This window comes from Cajanus cajan, chromosome 10, assembly GCF_000230855.2.
Source record: "Cajanus cajan strain Asha chromosome 10, NIPB_CcT2T_4, whole genome shotgun sequence".
Lineage (NCBI taxonomy): Eukaryota > Viridiplantae > Streptophyta > Magnoliopsida > Fabales > Fabaceae > Cajanus > Cajanus cajan.
In genome coordinates, this window is record NC_138526.1 from 14,214,797 (window position 1) to 14,241,170 (window position 26,374).

Consider the following 26,374-nt stretch of genomic DNA (forward strand, 5'->3'; position numbering starts at 1 on the left):
ACAATAACATACATGCCTCTTAGCCTTACCCATAATTCTTGTGTCCTCCACGGGGTCTACACATGAATACACTTGTGCAATCACTTTTTTCTATTACACAATAGCACGTCAAGTGCAAAGCGAGCAAACTACATTGTCCATCGTACTTTTCGAATAAAGGTTAATGATACTTTTCCATTCTTTTCTCTCAATGTCATCACGTCCACTTTGTTGCATAACAATTCATGACAATCAATCACATATTTGTACTAATGCATATTAACAATTCATTACAGTCTCCATTATAGAGCACTCTTCTAACCATTTAACTTACGATATTTTATTAATGTTTATGAAGTCCTCGTCCTCTCAAATTTAACTTTCAGTTACAATTTCTTTTAAGAAATTTCTCTTAATTCATAAGTTTTATACCATAATTCCCTGAGTTACACTAGCACATAAGTATCTTATGAAGTCCTAAATCCAAATTATATCCACTACTCATTCATACACGGTTAAGTTCCTAAAACACAAATTGGCTGAAAATCACATACCTCCTAGTCTCCAATTCAATTGACAATAAATCAAGCTTAAAACTTGCTAATTAAATGAAATTAAATCATGAAAAATGAATAATTCAAAATAATATCCATAGGTCTCCCTCTAGGGTATAATAAACCAATCATGTATTAAATAATCAAATATTGTTCCAAAGTAATTAATCCAATCAAATTTCATACTTTTACATATACCGAATTACGTGCATAAGAATTATTAAGCATACTATATCAACTTTAAAGAACATAAATATAATTAGTTCAATCATATATTTAATTAACTTAATTTAAGTGTTAATTACGTCCTATAAATATGAATCACATCTTAAATACTCTTGCTCCAATTTTAAACTTACTTAATAAAGTTCTTAAAATTCACTATTATACCATTAATAAATTGACTAAATCCCTTCTTTTAACTCTTGTTGATTTTCAAATCTAATTTTGACCTTATTTCTTGGCTACTAAACTAATCAAATTATAGATTAGTTCAAGTTTATTTTCATAATTAGTTTTATCCTCATTTATACTAATTGGTCTTGATTAAGTGTTACTAATTAACTTGTTTGTATTAATCCAATGCTTGATTTAGCTTAATTAGCTAGATTATTAATTAATTAGTTATAACAATTCATGACCAATTAATTTATCATTTATATGCCTCAATTTAGGTCTCTACTAAGTGTAAAGTCTTAAACAACTTCTACTTAGCTTCTGAGACTCTTCATTAATGTACACTAGTTTGATTAATCTATATTAACTTAATCAAGGATTGAAAATCCTATTTATTTTAGTCAAGGTTCTTATTATTCAATTCATTTGTGTTTAGAATCATTAATGGGTTGATTACTATTTAAACAACTATTATTTACTATATTATATTTTGTAATTTTGGGATGTTATAGGTCTCATACGTCATCTAGCTATGCCTTGGTGAGTGGTATGGTGGGGAATCTCATGCGGGCAGTATGTGATAATCATTGTCAATTATAACACTTTGACTTAGTACTATTCATATGCCTTATATGTGTTGCACATGAGTGAGATATATTCTCACTCTTTGTGTGTGTTGTTGTGTGTTTAGGACGATCACTATTATATGCTTAGATCAAGTAAAAAATGAGCAGTTTGTTAGAAGATTAATGTTGCACTGGTTATTTTGGAATCTTGCTCTGATAGTATGACATCAGAGCTGTAAAGTTTATGTTTCGTTTAGTTTAATTGAGCTTATTAATTTTATGGCTTTTGTCTTGTCTGAATTTTATATAATCGATTAGTTATGCCTTACCTTGATTATTTTGAAAGTACTGTAATTTAAATAGTTTTATTTAACGAATGTTTTGTGAACCATTTTCCTAAAATGATATAGTTTAAATTATTTTTATCAATTTTTTTTATGATTTTGAAAAATTGTTTATTATAATTTAGGGTAGAAGGGTGACACATGTAGTTGTATCAAAGCAGGTTGGTTCATCTAGCCAATGTGTTGTGTTTGTCATGTTTCTATGTGTACTTTGAATTTGTATGTTTGATGTTGAGTATTTTAAATTGTTAAGTACTTTTTTGTTAAGTAGAAAAGTAATGGCTGTAGAAACTTAATTTTGCCCAGGGCATACAAATAAGGAAATGGACTTCCATTATCAAAGAAAAGGAGCTCCCAAGCATGAAAATAACAGGACATGACATCAGAAGGCCTAAAACCCAACAAAATTCTGATTTAGTAGCTTAGAATGAGTTGTTCTCAATTCGAAACGAACCGCTCCCAAACTGGAACGGACTGTTCTCAATCTGGAAGTACTCGTTCCCAACATGAAATGGGTCGTTCTTAAACTGGAACGGGCCGTTCCAAACCACCAAAAAGGCCTAAAACCCTAGTTTCGAACGGGCCATTCCAACATGGCAGTTATGAGTTAAAACTCAACTCTAGAACGGGCTGTTCTAGTTTTAGAATGGGTCATTCCAGATGCGAAATTAACACATGACGAATGGATCCAAAACGGCCCATTCCGAATCTGGAACAGGTCGTTCTGGACACTTTTGATGTTTATGAATAACAGACTCAATCACTATTCTCAAGGCTGGAAAATTCATCCAAAAATCCTTATAGCTCAAAATTTCTCTTTCTTTCACTCTTTTTGAATTTCTTGAGATCTATGAGGTATTTGCGAAGTGTGGAAGGTTGCCACAAAGTACCTAAAAATCCCACATTTGAAGAACATCGGTAAAGCTTGCCACGAGGTATTATCCACAGATCTCTTTCTCCATCTTCCACCTCTTTTATTTTAAATATCGTTATAATAAAAGAAATAACCATGTAGACATCCTAGGTTAATTTGTGTAATTTAAATTTCATGTATATAAATAATCATCAATAAAGGAGACTTAATAGTTAAATTATTATCTCTTATGCTAACTTCATCATAGGGTACCGATTAAAGGCATTGTAAGGGTGCTTAATACCTTCCCTACATGTAACCAACCGCCGAACCCAATTTTGGTTATAAAGGTCATTATTGGACTTTTGAAATACCTTTTCTTTTTCCAATGTTTTGAGTAAAACAATGGTGGAAACTTCATGAACCTATTTTCAAAACCATTAATTAGGGATTAGTCTGGTCTGTAGGCATTCCTTAATTGATGAGATTTTCTAAAGGATATCTAAATCATTGGTCACAAGATTAGAAATTTTCGAGTTGCGACAATGGAAAGGAGGAAATATACAACTTTAGCTAACACCTTACAAACAATAGCTCGAGTAATATGGTATATCAACGTTGCGAAACCCAACTAGTTGTTGAGATTTCAAACTAAAAACTAACCTACCTTTAGGGGTTGATATTATCCGGATAGGAATTCAAAGGGGGATCTTTGAGGTAGAAGAGATTCATTGGGTAGTGGGGTGTCACATTTATGATGAGAATGACAAGGCCCATGCAACACCAGATAGGAGTGTGGGGCTAATAAGAGAGCATAAGAGACATGGTTCTTCTAGCTGAATTAAGCCATAGTCGACACCTACAAATTAGTTTAGTGTTCGTCAAGGGAGCCAATAGTCTTAGTTGAGGAGTCAACAACTAGGCATAAGTCAATCTATGTGTACGGGTATAGTGGGGTATGCTCCTACAAGCCACTTAGGGTGATTCAAGTGTGGTTGTTTAGGGCATGTCATTGGCTTGTCCAAAACAAGGTGGGACCTACCACGACTATTTAAGAAAAAGGAGATTCTCAAGGAATTATCCCAACTTTAGGAGGGAGTTAATGAGTGCTAGCGGAAATGGTTTCCAAGCTAATGATCAGAAGGCCTTTGGGAGGGTCTTTGCTTTAATTGGTGTTAAAGCTTCATAGTCCATTGTCTCACTTTTGGGGTTCCTTTAGTTGTGTTGTATGATTCTAATGCGACATATTCCTTTTTATCACATGCTTTTTGTCAAAATTGAAGTTATTTGTGTCTAATTTAGTGTCGAGCTTGTAGTGGAAACAATAACTAGCAGGCCAGTTTTCACTTTTGATGTTCGTTTTAAATACCCTTTGAAATTTTTTTGAGAAGATATTTTTGTAGTTGACTTAATTTATTTGTCTCTTAGTCAACTAGATGCCATTTTGAGTTTGGACCATTCATCTTTCCACCATGCCCTGTTGAACTATTAAAATAAATAGTTATCTTCGATCAGACTATCGAGGGTATGAGTAAGGATTTCTTGACTGCCAACTGGATTAAGGCGTCTTTGAAAATGAATGCCCAAAAATGTATATGATGCTAATTTCCTTAAAGTAGAGAGTAAGGTTATTGTAAGTAAGATACCTATTTAATTTAGATATCTTATATTTATTACATTTTTTATATAATACAATATATAATAATATATACATTATAATATATAATATTATATATGTTACTATATAAATTAATATTATATAATATATTTTACAAATTGATATTGAATAATATATGTTATATTTATTATATGTATTTTATTAATTTGGGTAATTTAATATATTATATGAGATAATGTATAAAAAAAGGGTTTATCCTATCATATTGCTTCCTAAACCAACTCCCCCCTCATGATAAAAACTATGCCACATCAATAGGATATAATAAGAGAGAAGATAATACTATCATTTCCTATTGGTGCAACAAACAAAGAATTATAGCAGAATAAAATACTAATCCTATTTTATCATATCTTTGCCATTAACAAGGCCATAAAGGTTGAAGGTTTACAAGTGTTTAACTCTTAAGGGTGAGGGTATGAATCAAAACACATGATTTGTCAACACTTAAATAACACAAGGTTATACAGAAAGTTATGAAGATCTTCCACTCAAAGAAATTGAGTATATGCAAGATAGTTTTTTTTTTGTGATCATAAATAAAAGCTTTGTTTTCGCTCACATAGGTTCTTATTTTTGTTCCATATAAAAGAAGAGGATGTAAAGAATTTGAAGAAAAAGACAAAAGCTACAAGTGTCGAAGATAGTTTTGGCTTCCCTTAACACAAAACATAAAGTTTATATCATAATATCTCAAGTATTAGGGGTCATAAGAAGCATGCTTTAAGTAATTAAGACTCTTTTTAAGATTAAGAAGAAAACTTAAGCAACTTAAAGTGAAAGAGTTTTAGAAAAGTAAAACTAACTTAGTCATATTTTAAAGATGGATAATTCATTTCTAGGCTAAAGATAATTTTCAATAATGTAACTAGTTACAAAGTTTTCATAATCAATTGCATAAGAATTTTGTTTCCTAAAGAAAAGAATAATTATCTATTGTAATTGATTACACATTGATTTAATCCATGTTTTATTCTAACATTCGTGGAAAACAAATATATTTATTGTAATCTATTACAAGATTGTTTTAATCGATTACACACTATAATCCTATTTTTTCATCAAAACATGTCTTTCTGAAGTAATTGATTACATTGAGTTAGTAACCAATTACATATTTAAGGTTCTTACATCACATGAAAAGTTTCCGTTGTTTTAACCTATTAGAATTTTGTCATAATGGATTACATAAAGTAAAAACTTTAAGATCTAAAAGCAAAGTGTTTTGTTGTAATTGATTACGATGTGGGGTAATTGATTACATAAGCTGAGATTAGTTTATGAAAAACTTGGATGATGCATAAGAATGATTTAACTAGTTACGAAAATAAAATAACTAATTACATCATGTATGATTTTTTTTATAAATAGGAGTTGGTTCCATCTCATTAATAAGACATGTACAAGTTTTGAGAGATGACATCAATTTTTGAAAATTCTCTCAAAACTATGAAAACAATAAAATACATGTGAGAAAGTGATAGGAACATAATGGATTTGAAATACTAAAACTCAAGGAAGCTTTTCAACAAAGTTTGAATTTTTTTATCAATAACTTGCCAATATTTATGTTCATGCTTCTCTGGGTTTTAATCTTTTTTTTTTAAGAACATGTTTGTGCTGTAGAATCTTCACTTGATATAAGGGGAGTGAGAATGTCTCATTAATGGGCAAGTATGAGGGATATGGATATTGAGACGACCCCTGAGCCTCTTATGATGTGACTTGAATTTTTGTGGATTCATATTTGTATGTTCTTGAATTGGTCTATCACCTTGTCTTTTTAAATTCAGGAATTTTTATGATTGATTTGAATGGCTTTTTGTATTAGGGGTTGGGATTGGATGTATTATTTTGGAGTTGGAATGATTTGCTTAGTTCTAAAAATTTTGATATGAACATATCTGTGTATTTAAGTGATTTCTCTTTGTGTGATTACCCAAATAAAGTTTCATTTGTTGGATTGGAAAATATATTCTCGAGAATACAACTTAGACTCAATAATCACATAAAAATGTTAAGAAACGATTGAGTTATGTGAGTTCCAAGATGAGTCTCATGTTTTGTGCATGAATAATAACATCTGCAACTTGTAAGCCTTACGAGTACCTATAGATGACTGAATTAAGTTTTGCGGTATTCATAGGGCTTGTAGCCTTGGATGTTATATTTCCTATAGCCTTGGAAGCACCCAAAAAGAAGGTCTAAAACTTATGATTAAAATAGTGAGCGAATGTCAAACTGTCAAAATTAGGCTAAAATGCTGTAGTTTTATAATTTTTAAAATTAGTAGATGGTAAAATCAATTTTTGAGGTCAACATAGAAGTTGTAAATAATTATCTTAAATTTATAAAATAAATTAAAATCAATTTGATAATATATGTATAACTCTAGAGGTCGTGTTTAATCCAAACGGTACCATAGAAACTTAAGTTAAAATGAGATAAGTTTTATGAAGTCCTCATCCTCTCAAATTTAACTTTCACTTACAATTTCTTTTCTGAAATTTCTCTTAACTCATAAGTTTTATACCATAATTCCCTAAGTTACACTAGCATATAAGTATCTTATGAAGTCCTAAATCCAAATTATATCCACTACTCATTCATACACGGTCAAGTTCCTAAAACACAAATTGCCTAAAAATCACATTCCTCCTAGTCTCCAATTCAATTGACAATAAATCAAGTTTAAAACTTGCTAATTAAATGAAATTAAATCATGAAAAATGAATAATTCAAAATAATATCCATAGGTCTCCCTCTAGGGTATAATAAACCAATCATGTATTAAATAATCCAATATTGTTCCAAAGTAATTAATCCAATCAAATTTCATACTTTTACATATACCAAATTACGTGCATAAGAATTATTAAAGCATACTATATCAACTTTAAAGAACATAAATATAATTAGTTCAATCATATATTTAATTAACTTAATTTAAGTGTTAATTAAGTCCTATAAATATGAATCACATCTTAAATACTCTTGCTCCAATTTTAAACTTACTTAACAAAGTTCTTAAAATTCACTATTATACCATCAATAAGTTGACTAAATCCCTTCTTTTAACTCTTGTTGATTTTCAAATCTAATTTTGACCTTATTTCTTGGCTACTAAACTAATCAAATTAGAGATTAGTTCAAGTTTATTTTCATAATTAGTTTTATCCTCATTTATACTAATTGGTCTTGATTAAGTGTTACTAATTAACTTGTTTGTATTAATCCAGTGCTTGATTTAGCTTAATTAGCTAGATTATTAATTAATTAGTTATAACAATTCATGACCAATTAATTTATCATTTATATGCCTCAATTTAGGTCTCTACTAAGTGTAAATTCTTAAACAACTTCTACTTAGCTTCTGAGACTCTTCATTAATGTACACTAGTTTGATTAATCTATATTAACTTAATCAAGGATTGAAAATCCTATTTATTTTAGTCAAGGTTCTTATTATTCAATTCATTTGTGTTTAGAATCATTAATGGGTTGATTACTATTTAAACAACTATTATTTACTATATTATATTTTGTAATTTTGGGATGTTATAGGTCTCATACGTCATCTAGCTATGCCTTGGTGGAGGTTATGGTGGGGAACCTCATGCAGGCAATATGTGATAACCATTGTCAATTATAACACTTTGACTTAGTACTATTCATATGCCTTATATGTGTTGCACATGAGTGAGATATATTCTCACTCTTTGTGTGTGTTGTTGTGTGTTTAGGACGATCACTATTATATGCTTAGATCAAGTAAAAAATGAGGAGTTTGTTAGAAGCTTAATGTTGCATTGGTTATTTTGGAATCTTGCTCTGATAGTATGACATCAGAGCTATAAAGTTTATGTTTCGTTTAGTTTAATTGAGCTTATTAATTTTATGGCTTTTGTCTTGTCTGAATTTTATATAATTGATTAGTTATGCCTTACCTTGATTATTTTGAAAGTACTGTAATTTAAATAGTTTTATTTAACGAATTTTTTGTGAACCATTTTCCTAAAATGATATAGTTTAAATTATTTTTATCAATTTTTTTTATGATTTTGAAAAATTGTTTATTATAATTTAGGGTAGAAGGGTGACACATGTAGTTGTATCAAAGCAGGTTGGTTCATCTAGCTAATGTGTTGTGTTTGTCATGTTTCTATGTGTACTTTGAATTTGTATGTTTGATGTTGAGTATTTTAAATTGTTAAGTACTTTTTTGTTAATTAGAAAAGTAATGGCTGTAGACACTTAATTTTGCCCAGGGCATACAAATAAGGAAATGGACTTCCATTATCAAAGAAAAGGAGCTCCCAAGCATGGAAACAACAGGACATGACCTCAGAAGGCCTAAAACCCAACAAAATTCTGATTTAGTAGCCTAGAACGAGTTGTTCTCAATCCGAAACGAACCGCTCCCAATCTAGAACGGACTGTTCTCAATCTGGAACGACTCGTTCCCAACATGAAATGGGTCGTTCTTAAACTGGAACGGGCCGTTCCAAACCACCAAAAAGGCCTAAAACCCTAGTTTGGAACGAGCCATTTCAACATGGCAGTTATGAGTTAAAACTTAACTCTAGAACGGGCCGTTCTAGTTTTAGAATGGGTCATTCCAGATGCGAAATTAACACATGACGAATGGATCCGAAATGGGTCATTCCGAATCTGAAACAGGCCGTTCTGGACATTTTTGATGTTTATAAATAACAGACTCAATCACTATTCTCAGGGCCGGAAAATTCATCGAAAACTCCTTATAGCTCAAATTTTCTCTTTCTCTCACTCTTTTTGAATTTCTTGAGATCTGTGAGGTATTTGTGTAGTGTGGAAGGTTGCCACAAAGCACCTAAAAATCCCACATTTGAAGAACATCGATAAAGCTTGCCACGAGGTATTATCCACTGATCTCTTTCTCTATCTTCCACCTCTTTTATTTTAAATATCGTTATAATAAAAGAAATAACCATGTAGACATCCTAGGTTAATTTCTGTAATTTAAATTTCATGTATATAAATAATCATCAATAAAGGAGACTTGATAGTTAAATTATTATCTCTTATGCTAACTTCATCATAGGGTACGAATTAAAGGCATTGTAGGGGTGCTTAATACCTTCCCTACATGTAACCAACCCCCGAACCCAATTTTGGTTATAAAGGTCATTATTGGACTTTTGAAAAACCTTTTCTTTTTCCAATGTTTTGAGTAAAACAATGGTGGCGACTTCATGAACCTATTTTCAAAACCATTAATTAGGGATTAGTCTGGTCTCTAGGCATTCCTTAATTGATGAGATTTTCTAAAGGATGTCTAAATCATTGGTCACAAGATTAGAAATTTTCGAGTTGGGACAATGGCAAGGAGAAAATATATCACTTTAGCTAACACCTAACAAACAATAGCTCGAGTAATATGGTATATCAACGTTGCGAAACCCAACTAGTTGTTGAGATTTCAAATGAAAAACTAACCTACCTTTAGGGGTTGATATTATCCGGATAGGAATTCAAAGGGGATCTTAGAGGTAGAAGAGATTCATTGGGTAGTGGGGTGTCACATTTATGATGAAAATGAAAAGGCCCATACAACACCAGATAGGAGTGTGGGGCTAATAAGAGAGCATAAGAGACATGGTTCTTCTAGCTGAATTAAGCCATAGTTGACACCTACAAATTAGTTTAGTGTTCGTCAAGGGAGCCAATAGTCTTAGTTGAGGAGTCAACAACTAGGCATAAGTCAATCTATGTGTACGGGTATAGTGGGGTATGCTCCTACAAGCCACTTAGGGTGATTCAAGTGTGGTTGTTTAGGGCATGTCATTGGCTTGTCCAAAATAAGGTGGGACCTACCACAACTATTCAGGAAAGAGGAGATACTCAAGGAATTATCCCAACTTTAGGAGGGAGTTAATGAGTGCTAGCGGAAATGGTTTCCAAGCTAATGATCAGAAGGCCTTTGGGAGGGTCTTTGCTTTAAGTGGTGTTAAAGCTTCATAGTTTGATGACTTGATCCATTTTCTCACTTTTGGGGTTCCTTTAGTTGTGTTGTATGATTCTAATGCGACATATTCCTTTTTATCACATGCTTTTGGTCAAAATTGAAGTTATTTGTGTCTAATTTAATGTCGAGCTTGTAGTGGAAACAATAACTAGCAGGCCAGTTTTCACTTTTGATGTTCGTTTTAAATACCCTTTGAAATTTTTTTGATAAGATATTTTTGTAGTTGACTTAATTTATTTGTCTCTTAGTCAACTAGATGCCATTCTGAGTTTGGACCATTCATCTTTCCACCATGCCCTGTTGAACTATTAAAATAAATAGTTATCTTCGATCAGACTATCGAGGGTATGAGTAAGGATTTTTCGACTGCTAACTGGATTAAGGCGTCTTTGAAAATGAATGCCCAAAAATGTATATGATGCTAACTTCCTTAAAGTAGAGAGTAAGGTTATTGTAAGTAAGATACCTATTTAATTTAGATATCTTATATTTATTACATTTTTTTTATAATACAATATATAATAATATATACATTATAATATATAATATTATATATGTTACTATATAAATTAATATTATATAATATATTTTACAAATTGATATTGAATAATATATGTTATATTTATTATATGTATTTTATTAATTTGGGTAATTTAATATATTATATGAGATAATGTATAAAAAAAGAGTTTATCCTATCATATTGCTTCCTAAACCAACTCCCCCCTCATGATAAAAACTATGCCACATCAATAGGATATAATAAGAGAGAAGATAATACTATCATTTCCTATTGGTGCAACAAACAAAAAATTATAGCAGAATAAAGTACTAATCCTATTTTATCATATCTTTGCCACTAACAAGGCCATAAAGGTTGAAGGTTTACAAGTGTTTAACTCTTAAGGATGAGGGTATGAATCAAAACACGGGATTTGTCAACACTTAAATAACACAAGGTTATACAGAAAGTTATGAAGATCTTCCACTCAAAGAAATTGAGTATATGCAAGATAGTTTTTTTTTTTGTGATCATAAATAAAAGCTTTGTTTTCGCTCACATAGGTTTTTATTTTTGTTCCATATAAAAGAAGAGGATGTAAAGAATTTGAAGAAAAAGACAAAAGCTACAAGTGTCAAAGACAGTTTTGGCTTCTCTTAACACAAAACATAAAGTTTATATCATAATATCTCATGGCTTAGTGTTATGAGTATTAGGGGTCATAAGAAGCATGCTTTAAGTAATTAAGACTCTTTTTAATATTAAGAAGAAAACTTAAGCAACTTAAAGTGAAAGAGTTTTAGAAAAGTAAAACTAACTTAGTCATATTTTAAAAATGGATAATTCATTTCTAGGCTAAAGATAATTTTCAATAATGTAACTAGTTACAAAGTTTTCATAATCAATTGCATAAGAGTTTTGTTTCCTAAAGAAAAGAATAATTATCTATTGTAATTGATTACACATTGATTTAATCCATTACATATTTTATTCTAACATTCGTGGAAAACAAATATATTTATTGTAATCTATTACAAGATTGTTTTAATCGATTACACACTATAATCCTATTTTTTCATCAAAACATGTCTTTCTGAAGTAATTGATTACATTGAGTTAGTAACCAATTACATATTTAAGGTTCTTACAACACATGAAAAGTTTCCGTTGTTTTAACCTATTACAATTTTGTCATAATGGATTACATAAAGTAAAAAACTTTAAGATCTAAAAGCAAAGTGTTTTGTTGTAATTGATTATGATGTGGGGTAATTGATTACATAAGCTGAGATTAGTTTATGAAAAACTTGGATGATGCATAAGAATGATTTAACTAGTTACGAAAATAAAATAACTAATTACATCATGTATGATTTTTTTTATAAATAGGAGTTGGTTCCATCTCATTAATAAGACATGTACAAGTTTTGAGAGATGACATCAATTTTTGAAAATTCTCTCAAAACTATGAAAACAATAAAATACATGTGAGAAAGTGATAGGAACATAATGGATTTGAAATACTAAAACTCAAGGAAGCTTTTCAACAAAGTTTGAATTTTTTTATCAATAACTTGCCAATATTTATGTTCATGCTTCTCTGGGTTTTAATCTTTTTTTTTTAAGAACATGTTTGTGCTGCAGAATCTTCACTTGATATAAGGGGAGTGAGAATGTCTCATTAATGGGCAAGTGTGAGGGATATGGATATTGAGACGACCCCTGAGCCTCTTAAGATGTGACTTGAATTATTGTGGATGCATATTTGTATGTTCTTGAATTGGTCTATCACCTTGTCTTTTTAAATTCAGGAATTTTTATGATTGATTTGAATGGATTTTTGTATTAGGGGTAGGGATTTGATGTATGATTTTGGAGTTGGAATGATTTGTTTAGTTCTAAAAATTTTGATATGAACATATCTATGTATTTAAGTGATTTCTCTCTGTGTGATTACCCAATTAGAGTTTCATTTGTTGGATTGGAAAATATATTCTCGAGACTACAACTTAGACTCAATAATCACATAAAAATGTTAAGAAACGATTGAGTTATGTGAGTTCCAAGATGAGTCTCGTGTTTTGTGCATGAATAATAACATCTGCAACTTGTAAGCCTTACGAGTACCTATAGATGACTGAATTAAGTTTTGCGGTATTCATAGGGCTTGTATCCTTGGATGTTATATTTCCTATAGCCTTGGAAGCACCCAAAAAGAAGGTCTAAAACTTATGATTAAAATAGTGAGTGAATGTCAAACTGTCAAAATTAGGCTAAAATGCTATAGTTTTATAATTTTTAAAATTAGTAGATGGTAAAATTAATTTTTGAGGTCAACATAGAAGTTGTAAATAATTATCTTAAATTTATAAAAAAAAAATTAAAATCAATTTGATAATATATGTATAACTCTAGAGATCGTGTTTAAACCAAACAGTACCATAGAAACTTAAGATAAAATGAGGTCGTGTACGCTCTTTGGAGGATGAGGTGACATCTTCTCGTGGCCGAGTACGGGCCTTGGAGGATGTCGTGACTTCGCTAAAGGGCGAGTTGGTGGTGGCGGCTGAGAAGCGTCTCTGTGATGAGGTTCTTCTCGGCGGCAAAGAGGAGGAAGTCGCCGCCTTGAGAGTAGACCTCGCGAAGATGGAGGCTGAGAGGGCGGTGTTGGAGAAGAAGCTCGAGGAGACCGAGTGGTCTCTTTTGATTGAGCATAAGAAGGGCTTCATCAAAGCCACTCGCCAGGCCAAGATCCTCGCGCCCGGGTTTGACTTCTCCGCTATGCATGTGGAGAAGGTCGTCCGCTTCAGGAAGCTTGTTAAGGAGGATGACGTCGAGGAGAGCTCTAGTGATAACGCCTCCGCCTAGGCCGCTTTTGTTCTTTTGCTTTACTTTTCCTTTTCTTGAATTCATGTATTGAACTCGGTGAACATGGCTTTGTATATAGGTATTTTTCTTTGTCTATTTGCGCTTGCTCATGATTTTTGTTGTTTGCGCATTTGGGGACACATGTTCGACATTTGTTGTGTTCTTTTATACGTGGCGATATTTTGCCTTGAATTGATCGTGTCGAGGTTCGTATTCGATCTCAGTTTTTCGTTAAGTAATTCTTCGTGAAGGTTTGGACTCGACCTTAAATTGGAGTCAAGGTTCGAACTCGACCTTGGATTTTTGTTTAGTAGCGCGTTGTGGAGGTTCAAACTCGACCTTAAGTGGGGGCGAATGTATTTTATCGAGGTTCGAATTTGACCTTGAATAAGCATTCTAAGATTCATATTCGACCTCGGATACACGTGTTAAGGTTCGTACTTCGACTTTGGATAAACGTGTTAAGGTTCGTACTCGACCTCAAATGAACATGTTAAGGTTCGTACTCGACCTCAAATAAACTTGTTAAGGTTCGTACTCGACCTCAAATAAACGTGTTAAGGTTCGTACTCGACCTCAAATAAACGTGTTAAGATTCGTACTCGACCTCAAATGAACGTGTTAAGGTTCGTACTCGACCTCAAATGAACGTGTTAAGGTTCGTACTCGACCTCAAATAAACGTGTTAAGGTTCATACTCGACCTCAAATAAACGTGTTAAGGTTCGTACTCGACCTCAAATAAACGTGTTAAGGTTCGTACTCGACCTCAAATGAATATGTTAAGGTTCGTACTCGACCTCAAATGAATGTGTTAAGGTTCGTACTCGACCTTAAATGAACGTGTTAAGGTTCATACTCGACCTCAAATAAATGTGTTAAGGTTTGTACTCGACCTCAAATAAACGTGTTAAGGTTAATACTTGACCTCAAATGAACGTGTTAAGGTTCATACTTGACCTCAAATAAACGTGTTAAGGTTCGTACTCGACCTCAAATAAACGTGTTAAGGTTCGTACTCGACCTCAAATGAATGTGTTAAGGTTCTTACTCGACCTCAAATGAATGTGTTAAGGTTCGTACTCGACCTTAAATGAACGTGTTAAGGTTCGTACTCGACCTCTATTTAACGTAAATCATGAAATAATGCAAAGAGAATGTGAGTTGAATAGAATGAGTCATTTTATTGATCATGTAATTATGCCTCGTTAAAACCCCTCTCAGCCAAAACCCATTTTTCTATTTTTTGGGATAAAAGACCGAGGCAGGAAAAGAGTGCACAGCTCATTCATACAAAGTTCAACTAAAATAAAACTTGAGATGCATGGCATTCCAAGTTCGCGGTATAGGTTTCCCGCTGAGTTCTTCCAATCTATACGCTCCATTTTCCAAGTCTTCTGTAACTCGGAAGGGGCCGCCCCAAGTGGGTGCGAGCTTCCCATCTGATGTGTCCTTCCGTGCTTCGCCCAACAATCGCCACACCAAGTCACCAACTCAGAAAGAACGAGGTCGTACTCGTTTGTTGTATCTTCGGGAAGCCCAGAGCTTGTAGGCCTCTTCGTGGACTTGAGCTTCATCTCTAAGCTCGTCCACCAAGTCGAGGTCAGCTGCCAACTCTCGAGCATTCTGTTCATTGTTGAAAACTTGGTGTCTGTGGGACGTTTCTCCGACTTCTACTAGGATCATTACGTCAGCCCCGTAGGTCAGCCTGTAAGGTGTCTCTTGCGTGGTTGACTGGGGGGTGCAATGTTACGCCCAGAGGATGCAGGGGAGTTCATCGGGCCACTGTCCTTTGGCGTTTCCTAGCCGCTTCTTAAGTTCCCGGAGGATGACCTTGTTGGCTGCTTCGGCTTGGCCATTGGTTTGGGGGTGTTCCATCGAGGTCGGAAGATGTTTGATGCTGAGCTCGCGGAGGAAGTCCTCGAATCCTTATGCGATGAATTGTCGGCCGTTATCCGTAACGGGGGTGTGAGGGATTCTGAACCTGCAAATGATATTCTTCCAGATGAATTTCTGCACGTTCTCGGTGGTGATTTTGGCGAGTGGGCAGGCCTCAATCCACTTGGTGAAGTAATCGATCACCACTAGGAGAAATTTCAGTTGACCTTTCGCAGGGGGGAATGGCCCGAGGATGTCCATTCCCCACTGGGAGAAAGGCCACACCGACATCATGTGGTGGAGAGCTTCGGGTGGTTGTTGGTGTGTGTTGCCGAACTGTTGGCACTCCTTGCATTTTTGGATGTAATCTTGGCAATCCAACTTCAGAGTGGGCCAGTAGTACCCAGCTCGGAGTACTCTGGTCACCATTGAGCGTGCTCTAGAGTGCATGCCTATATCCCCTGATGGATTTCCTTGATGACGTAGGTTGCTTGAGATGCAGTCAAGCACTTGAGAAGTGGAGTGGAAACGCCGCGTTTGAATAGTTTGTTCCTGGCAATGATGAATTTGGCCAATCTCATCCTTATTTTCCGAGCTTCGTCCTTGTCTTCGGGCATGGTCCCTTCTTTCAGATAGCTCCAAATACCTCCTATCATCCATCCCAGGTCTTCTTTGTCACTGACGCTGACAACTTTGTCGTCTAAGCTGGGTGAGTGCAAGGTTTCCTGGATGATGGTTCGGTGCTGTCCAGGCCTTTTGGTGCTGGCGAGCTTTGATAGGAGGTTAGCTCGGGTGTTTTGTTCTCACGGCACATGCTTTATCGTGAACTCGCCGAAGGACGAGATCTGGTGGAATGCAATGTGGAAGTACCGCTGTATAAGGGTGTCTTTCGCCTGGTATTTTCCACTGAGTTGCTCCACCATAAGCTTCGAGTCGCTGTTGCAACTCACTCTTCGAGCTTCGAGGTCGCGGGCTAGCCTCAGTCTTGTAAGAAGTGCTTCATACTCTGCCTGGTTATTGGTCACCTTGAAGCTAAACTTGAGGGATTGCTCCAAGGTGACTTGGTTCGGCCCTTCCAGAATGATACCTGCACCACCACCTTTAGAGTTGGAGGACCCGTCAACATGTAAAGTCCATACCTGGGGTTCCTCGGTAGTAGTCGGTGTGAGCTCGGCTAGGAAGTCGGTCAGGCATTGAGCTTTCAGGGGCCCGCGACTTTCATACTGGATGTCGAATTTAGATAGCTCTACTGACCAGGAAATCATCTGTCCGGTGAGCTCGGGCTTTCGCAGAATTTGCTTGATGGGGTAGTCGATTTTGACTACCACCTGGTGGCTCTGGAAGTAGGGTCGGACGTGTCGAGCTGCAGTGACAAGCACTAGTGCCAACTTCTCGATCATTTGGTATCGCTTCTCCACATCTTGGAGGACCCGGCTGATGAAGTAGATCGGTGTTTGCACTTTTTGGTGCGCTTGCACTATGAGTGCGCTGATGGCGCTTTCTGTCACGGCCAAGTAGAGGAGGAGGTTGGCTTGGTGATCCGACCTCTGTAGGACTAGTGGAGTTGTGAGAAAGGTTTTAAAGCTTTGGAAAGCTTCTTCGCATTGATTTGCCCACTGGAAGTCTTTTGGCTTCTTTAATAGAGTGAAGATTGGCCCTACTTTCTCTACAAGTTTAGGAATGAAACGGGACAGTGAGACTAACCGTCCGGCTAGGCATTGGACTTCTTTCACCGTTTGCGAGCTTTGCATCTAGATGATGGCTTCACACTTCTCGGGGTTGGCTTCGATTCCTTTGCTGGTAATCATGAAACCGAGGAACTTACCCCCTGGACACCGAAGACATATTTCTCCGGGTTGAGACGCATGTTGTGCTTCCTGACTTGTGCGAATACTTCGGCGAGGTCAGCAGCGTGGTCTATCGCCGAGGTGGTCTTGACTACCATGTCGTCGACGTAGACTTCCATGTTCCTCCCGATCTGTTGGTGGAAAACCTTATCCATCAGGCGCTGGTAGGCTGCCCCTGCGTTTTTTAGGCCAAAGGGCATCACCCGGTAGCAATAGTTGGCGTGGTCGATGATGAAGGATGTATGCACTTCGTTGGGTGGGTACATCATTATCTAGTTGTACCTGGAGTAGGCATCGAGGAAACTGAGGAGGGCGTGCCCGGATGCTCCGTCGACCAACCTGTCAATGCTCGGAAAAGGGTATGAGTCCTTGGGGCACGCTTTGTTCAAATCGGTGTAGTCGACGCACATGCGCCACTTCCCCGAGCTCTTCTTCACCAGGACCACATTCACCAGCCATGTGGTGTATCTGACCTCGCGGATGAAGCCAGCGTTTAGCAGTTTTTGTGTCTCGGTGATGATGGTCTCCCGCCTTTCACCACCGACCTTCCTCTTCCTATGGGCGACTGGCTATGCCACCTTGTGAATTGCTAACCTGTGACATATGAAGTCAGTGCCTATACCTGGCATGTCAACACTGGACCAAGCAAAGAGGTCAACATTCTGAAGAATCTCAGCTTCGAGCTGTTGCCGCAAGTTCGAGCTCAACTACCTGCTGATTTTTGTGTACTGTCCGGAAAGTTTCCCGATTTGGAGGTCGTCAAGCTCGTCAATGGGGCTTGGCCTCTCATCATGGGAGTCGAATCTCAGATCGAGATCGGTGATTTCCACATGGGTAATGTGAGCCACGGTGGGGGGATCCTTCTTGCTCTGCTCACCGAGTGAGGATATCTTCAGACTCTCGGTGTAGCACTACCGAGCTGTCTTCTAATTTGCTTTGATGGAGATGATCTTACCGTCGCTGCCCAGGAACTTCATGGTGAGATGTGGAGTGGACACCACTGCTCCGAGCAGATTCAGCATCGGCCTCCTGATGATGATGTTATAAGAGGTGTTGGCTTCCACAAGGAGGTATCGGACCATGATTCTCCTCAAGTCCAGAGAGGTTCCGAAGGTGGTCAGCAGGTCCACGTATCCCCGAGTGTGTACCTGCTCTCCTGCAAAAACGACTAGGGGCTTTGTGTGAGGTTGAATTAGAGAGTGGGGGATGTCTAACCTGAGGAAGGTTGGCCAATACAGGACATCTGTCGAGCTCCCCTGGTCTATCAGTGTCTTGTGTACCTCCCAATTTGCTAACTCCATGGCTATGACCATGGGGTCATCCTTGTTGGGACTAACGCCAGCATAGTCGCTGTCGGTGAAGGTGATCAGTGGCGAGCTCTGGTGTGAAGCCGAGGTAGCGGAGTGAACGCTGTTGATGTTGTACAGGTGTCTCCTCCAGGCTGAGCTGGTGGCATCTCCCCTTGCGAAACCACCTGTAATTGTATTGATTACTCCCCGTAGGGGAGCTGATCCTGTTTCTTGGCTTACCTCGGCTTGTACTGCCCCGCTGGCATTTTGTTGAGAGCCAGAGGGTTGGTTCGTGCGAGTTCCTGACCCACGACCTCTGCCTCGTCCTCGTCCACCATAGCCTCCTCGGTGGCCCTGCTGTCGCTGGACATATTGGCCGAAGTGGCTTGCCTGGATGAGCTCTTCGATACGGTCTCAGAGCGTGCGACACTCTTCCGTGGTGTGACCGTGATTCTTGTGGTACCGACAGTGTTTAGATTTGTCGGCACTGTTGGGGGTGTGACCTGGCGGTGGCAGGGTGAGCAAGTTCTGTTACTGGCCTCCTCCAGGATATGTACTCGGGGCATGTTCAGGGGAGTGTAGAAGTCATATCTTCCCCCTCTGTTTGCCCTAGCCGACTTCTTAAATTGGCTGTCATTGTTGACTTTGACCTTGTGGCCACTATCAGTCTTCACTTGTGATTTTCTGCGGACTTGGTTGCGGAAGGCAGAGTGCTCTTCCATTTGGATTTACCTGGCTGCCCGGGCTCGGAGCTCGTCCATGTCGCGGGGAGGGTCACGACACAGGCTGTCGACGAAAGGGCCGGCTTTGAGGGCCATGAGCATGGTGTGCAGGGCGACCTCGGGATTCAGATTTCTGATCTTGACCGAGGTGGTGGCAAATTGCTCCATGAATGCCAGGAGTGGCTCGTCATCATTCTGCCTGAGACTGGCCAGGGCGGCTGAAGTGATGTGGTGAGGCTAGCTAGTTGCATACTGCGCCGTGAATAGCCGGACCAAAGTGCTGAAGCTGTCGATCGACTCAGCGGGAAGCTGGGTATACTAGTTGAGCGTTGCCCCCTTTAGGGAGGTCAAAAAAACCCTGCACAGTATTGCATCCTCATTAGTATAGAGGTTTACTTGTGTGGTGTACATATCGATGTGCTCATCTAGGTCTGTCGTGCCGACGTATCGGTCGATATGGAGAGGCTTCCACCTGAAAGGGAGTGGTGTCTCCATGATGTCGTCCATGAATGGATGAGGGCGAAAGGTCGCCGGATGCCCCGTGTCGTGGGCATGGGCGTTGTTGACGTTCTGTGTTGACCTGTGTATCGGTACGTGAGACCGATGTGAGGCAGGTCTGGGGGTTGGAATTCTAGTTGAGGCTGGGGGTGGAGAAATCGAATTGCCTTCTTCCTCATTTAGATGACTCGACCGAGGGGGTTGATCAGAGGGACGCCGAGGGAGTTGAGCGTGAATGCGCTAGTTCTAGGCGCGCAATGCCGCTAGGTTAGCTTCGTTAGCAGTCCGCATCGCCGCTAGGTCGGTTTCGTGCTTGGCACGTATGTTGCGCAGATCGGCGTCGTGTTGTTGCCGCATCTGTTCGACCTGGTCGATCAGCCTACTCAATGTTGCGGCGTCATTATCCATGGTAGTTGAGTGATCTAGGTCGTCGGTTGCACGTCTGCTATGGCTTCTGGTGAAAACCATAAGAAAGGCCGATAAGAGCTGTTCTTGATCGGCCCCACGATGGGCGCCAAATGTTCTTATCGAAGATCTGCTATAGAGATGATCCTCTAAGTAAGATTGGTGAGCCTCCTTCACTAGTACGTTTGTGCTCCAAGATGGGGGTGGTACCTGCAAAAGAGACTCCGATGCTAAAAGCTAGGGTTTGTATGAGTATGGTCTCGTATAAATAATACATGTACCTTAGTGTGAATTAGGGTTGCGTTGGGCCTTGAGCCTGAGATTAGTTGTGATCTGATAGATAATAGATCCCGTCTGGACCGAGATCTCTTAAGATCAGTTATGATCTATTTAAGTGCCGAGCTGACGTCACGCGGCACGTGTCCGAGATCGTCTTGTGCCGTGGTGCCGAGCTCGGAGCTCGGCTTCTCGGTACGGATAGTACAATTGTGTTGGGAGAAATATATTTATTTAATATATTATTTATTTATAAATTTTAATATTTGAGAGAAAGGAAAAGAGAACTATGATTAAGATATTTTTATTGAAAGGTTAAGTGTATGTTAAGTTTTTAAAATGGAGGTTACGATAGTTCTTTTATTTTTATACTTCTTATTTTTCATATTACACATTCTCTAAAGAATGGATAGGAGAACTAGAACTCATAGGAGAACACCCTGGAGAACCACATCCTTTATCAAGCGTTCATTAAGTTAAAAGGAGAATGAGTAGTCTCGCTCTAAATGTGGGATGTATGCTGGGTAGTAGGATTGACTTTTAATCTCTTCTTTATTGCTTGTATTGTATGAAGGGGGTTTTAACAATTGATTACATTACATGTTTTTGTTCTTTTATATGATTCCTTATCGTTCTATTTGATGTTATGTAGTTGTACATGTCTCCAATTTCATGATTGAACGTATAATTCTGAAGTTTGGATTGCCTGTGGGTTCTTGTGGGAATCCTAAATGGTTGTTAATTATGTGAGTAGTTACTAGGAGTATGTAATTAGAATATGAAATTGAGGTTGAATTAGAGTGATTAATGGTATAATAGAATAACATTAAGCTTTAATCGTGATTTTTACTGATTGGTTTGGAATTTTGGGATATTAGGTTCATCATGTGCGATTTTTGCACTTTGTTGTAGTGAATTTCACCATAGGGTAGTAACTAGCATGTTCGTGCAATCTTGCACACCTATGCGACCGGTGTTGAAAAGTCTGTGTTGAATCGCAACTGGCACGCTCGTGCAAGCTTTCAAAATGATTGAATTAGCCTTTGGTGGCTTCATATGAGTTGTATCCTCAGATGTTATCTTTCAAATTCCATTGGAGTTACCTAAAAAGGAAGTCTAAAACTCAAATTATGATCAAATTAGTGAGAAAAGGTCAGACTATTAGATTTAGGCTAAAACATTATGATTTTGAATTTTTAAAAAATAGTAGATGAAATAATTAGCTCTTGAGGTAAATACAGAAGCTGGAGATAATTGTCTTAGATTTCTAAGAAAATTAGGATCAACTTGATATCATACTTATAGCTCTAGATAATGTGTTTGGACTATTTGATGTCTTAGAAGATTAAGTTATGTAAATGTAGTTTGTGAATGGTGATAATGAATAGTTTTACCCTCTATGTGGTTGATCTTATGAATTCTTTGAAGCATCTATATTAGTGATTAGGAAGGAGAAATCATGAGAAATGATAGCAGGAAATAAGTTATGATATGAGTTAATTGTTAACAATTTGAGGTATTTTGATGATAGCAATGCCTAAGGACTTAATGTGTGACAGTGATAAAGTTACTACGCTAGTTAAGCTATTGATTTAAATTCTTAATGACTTGATCTCTTAGTGATTATGATAGAGGTGCTAGCATGTGATTAGATAATCTCATAAAGACTCTTTCTTAAGGTGTATCAGATGATGTTATGTAATCATTATACTACTTAATGTTGATAATTGGTTGTAGTGTTTGAGTATGCTATTGATATGATACATTGTAATCTATGTATGAGTTGATTGATGTGATTTGACATTAACATAGTTGATATGTTTGGATCTTGTGAGGATCATATGATAAGAAGTCTAAGCGAAGCTTAGCCATGATATGATATGACAAGATGTCTGATGTGCGGATTAATGAGATCATCTAAAATGTTATCCATAAAGTCTGTTTGATATGCATCATATGCATAAAATTGTTTTTGATATAGAATACACTGCTAAGAAAGACATTATTGTGTAAAAAGTTTGGGGATTAATCCTTAGGGATAGCTCAGTTTGGAAGTCCTAATCTTGTTCATTATGTGCATAGGATATATCTTGCACAACTCAACTATCTCGACCAAACCCTAGTAGTATATACTCCTAGTGATAGTGCGTTGAGGTTGTGACCTGACATGTACTCATAGGTTACTCTATGTGTATTGCTAGCATTAATGCACAAGTGTGATGTTTGATGTTTTTGCTGACACCACATGTATGATAACATGCAGTCCGTATCCATTGTATAATTCATCTTAATGTTAAGTGGTATTTAGTTATTACATTGTGAATGAATGGAATATTTTATATGATCAATATGCTTATACTATGTTGATATATGTCTTGTTTATAATTGGCTACATGACAACATCTTATGCCATGAGCCAAAGTGAGATGTTTCTCACCCCCTTGTTTTGTGTGTTCTTCTTGTATGTTGTTATAGTAGGTGATTTTTAGCATGATGTTGAGGATGTTGGTGACAAGGCTTAGTTCTCATAGAAAGGTTATGCTCTAATAGAATGTGACATAGGGACTTAGTTAGAAATTGTCTTCTTTTGTTATGTTTTGAGACAATTGGTAGTTTCCTTGTATTAGATTTCATTTGGATGTTAACTGGTTTTGTTTTGTTAAAAATGTAATACATTCTATATTGAACATGTTAGATTTTCTTTAGCAAAATATTTTTTATTTATTTTTATTTACTCTAGTATTTATGGTATGTAGAGTAGATGATGTCACAAGAAACCCTTAAAACCTTTCATTGACGATGACCATTAGATTTATAGTATACAAGTGTATACATTGAAAACAAACTTGAGAGAAAATTTATGGTATTCTTTTGTTACTATATTAGGTGGGGATTATCTTCTTATTATATTGATAATAATTAATCTTTATTGAAAAATTTAATTGGTTCATTTTAATAGAACTTTTTCTCCTAATCACATTTTTTTCTATATCTTTAAAATGTGAGCCTAAAATCTTAAGGAATGTATGATTAGTTGCACTTGGAATAACCCAATTTTGGTAGAGAATAAATATGGTTTTAGAATAGTTTATTTTAGTTTTATATGATGGGTTTTTCTCCACAGAAAGTATACTATTAAGGATATTTGAAATTTTGAATCCATTGGGGGCAACAAGTGCATTTAGGAAAATAAGGAAATTGTTACGAACATATAAAACCTAAAATCTTAAGGAATCTATGATTAGTTTCACTTGGACTAACCTAATTTTGGTAGAGAATAAATATGGTTAGAATAGTTTATTTTAGTTTAATATGATGGGTTTTCATCCATAGAAACTATACTACTAAGGATATTTGAAATTTTGAACCAATTGGGGGCAACACGCGCATTTAGTTAAATAAGAAATTTGTTAGAAAAATATAGAACATTAATTAAGCCAAAATTATATTACAAAATTGCATAAATTGATTTTTCTACTAGAGTAGCTCTTGATTACCCAAGTAATTTTGAAGTTGTGGATTTCGCTTTAACATCATTTTTCCCATTACATTTTTGACATCAAATTTGAGCTACATAGAAGTTATGATAGTATTCTTTGAGCAATCATATCCATATGTTGATTATAGACAGATTTAAACTATTTGACTACTTGTTTGCCACATTAGACTTTATAGTTAAAATCTCTTTAGAAAATAAAAAACATTATTGAAGCAAAAATTATATCCCAAAAATATTTCCAACGATTTTTTTGCTAGAAAAGTTCTTGAACACACAAGTAATTTTACCTCAACAAGTAATTTTGAAGTTTTTAATTTGGATACTTTATTTGACATCAAAATGAACTACATAGAAGTTATTTGAGTAAATAGCCACATGTTTGTTATGGAATTAGACATATGAAACCGTGTAATTAAAATCAATTTATAAATCTTTGTTTATGCAAATATCACGCACATATGGTGTAATCTTTGCTTACACCTTTTCAAACTTTTGCGATGCAAAATGATAATTGTGAAATGCATGAGATCCTTTTCCTTATCAATGAAAGATATTTACATTAGCTCAAATCTTTAAATAAATAGCCATGGTCATGTCTCCTAGCTATGCAAACCCACTCCCGCAAATCCAAAATAGTGAATTGTATCATTTCTTCTTTGTGTCATGGCATCATCACGTGGTTTTGAAGGTTGTCCATCCGAAGCCTCTAACATTTCTGCCACCTCTGAAGGCATTTCCCATAAACCTTGTGTTGAAGAAGAGAATAATGTTGAGGTGATAATGAAGGGGAAAAATGCCAAATATGAACAAGATCAAGCTTCAAATTCCAATTCTCGCAAAATATTGGATTTTGTTAAGCTCTCCAAGGATGAACCAATTCATGGGTCCAATGTGGAATTAGATTTTTTCACCCCAACAAAGAGTTCATCTTCTTGCAAGGTTGAAGGGAGATATGAGAACAACAATGAAGAGAAATCATTGGAGGCTAAGACTTTTTCGTGTAACTTTTGTAAGAAAGAGTTTTCTTCTTCACAAGCTTTGGGAGGGCACCAAAATGCCCACAAGAAAGAGCGTGCTCTTGCAAAGCATCGCCAAGAGATTGATGCTAGTGCTTTTGGGAACAGTCATTTTCTTTATTACCCTTATCCCACACACTCTTATTATGGATCCTATAATAAGGCACTTGGAATTCGAATGGAGTCTATGATTCATAAGCAATCATATCCTTCATTTCCACTTGGTTTTAGGTTTGGTCAAGGGTGGTCAAGACAAGAGATGCTAAATCCTTCTCTTGATAGATTGAGGATGGAGGGTTTGGATGGAAATAGTGGAATTAGGGTTCTTGGGAGTGACACAACTTTGAGGAGAAAAGATGATCTTGGTACTATTGGACTCATTCCCTTCCTTGGAGATGTTTCTACCAATATTGCTACCAATTCAAATTCGACTTTGAATAGGCCAACTTTGAGCAACATGGGTGGTGATCATTCCAAGCAAGAAGAAACCTCTTGTTCTGATTCCTCTAGGATTGATTTATCACTCAAGCTTTAGCTTTTGAACTCTTTTCCATTTAGATGATTATCACGTTCTTATTTGATTGCTCTTATTATGTTTAAGTTATTTGGGACTATGTGAAACTTTAAGTGTAAAATTATATGTTTTGAAATGATTTTTTTTATTGAAAATTGAGTTTTGTTTCCTTTAACTTTTAAATACTATTTTGGTTTTCAATTTGTGTAGAGTTGTCCATTTATTTATGAGATTTAAGAAAATTTTGATGAAAATAAATCTTAAGTTGAATTTTGTCATTGATGTAATTTTGTTATCTAATTTCATTTGCAACATTGATGTGATACATTAAGTGTCATATAATGTTCCTATTGTCTTGTCATTAGATAGCGATGACTAATGAAGAATAAACATATGAAGAAATTGAGAACTATTAAGAAGAAGAAATTGAGAAAACTACTAAGAAGCAAGATAAGTGTAATGACAGGAAGTAAGAACCTTCAAAAGGCTTATAAACTTGTTGGATAAGATATACCATTTGTTAGGAACAAAAAGAAAAAAGCTCAAAAATAATTAGTAACTTCCAATTTTTCATAAATAAATTAAATTATATTTTCTTAATTAATTAAATTAATTGGACCAGTAATATAATGAAAATTTACTAAATAAATAAATAAAAAGAATTATGGAGAGAAAAAGGAGTTT

General features: G+C 36.1%; 1 protein-coding gene across 1 annotated transcript; it reads left to right on the forward strand.

Moving 5' to 3' along the window:
• Nucleotides 1-24,823: 24,823 nt before the first annotated feature.
• Nucleotides 24,824-25,727, forward strand: LOC109807196 (uncharacterized). The gene has a single exon (XM_020369719.2). It carries the CDS (start codon nt 24,824-24,826, stop codon nt 25,709-25,711), a length of 888 nt encoding a protein of 295 aa, XP_020225308.1. The 3' UTR covers nt 25,712-25,727.
• The last annotated feature ends 647 nt before the right edge of the window (nt 25,728-26,374 follow it).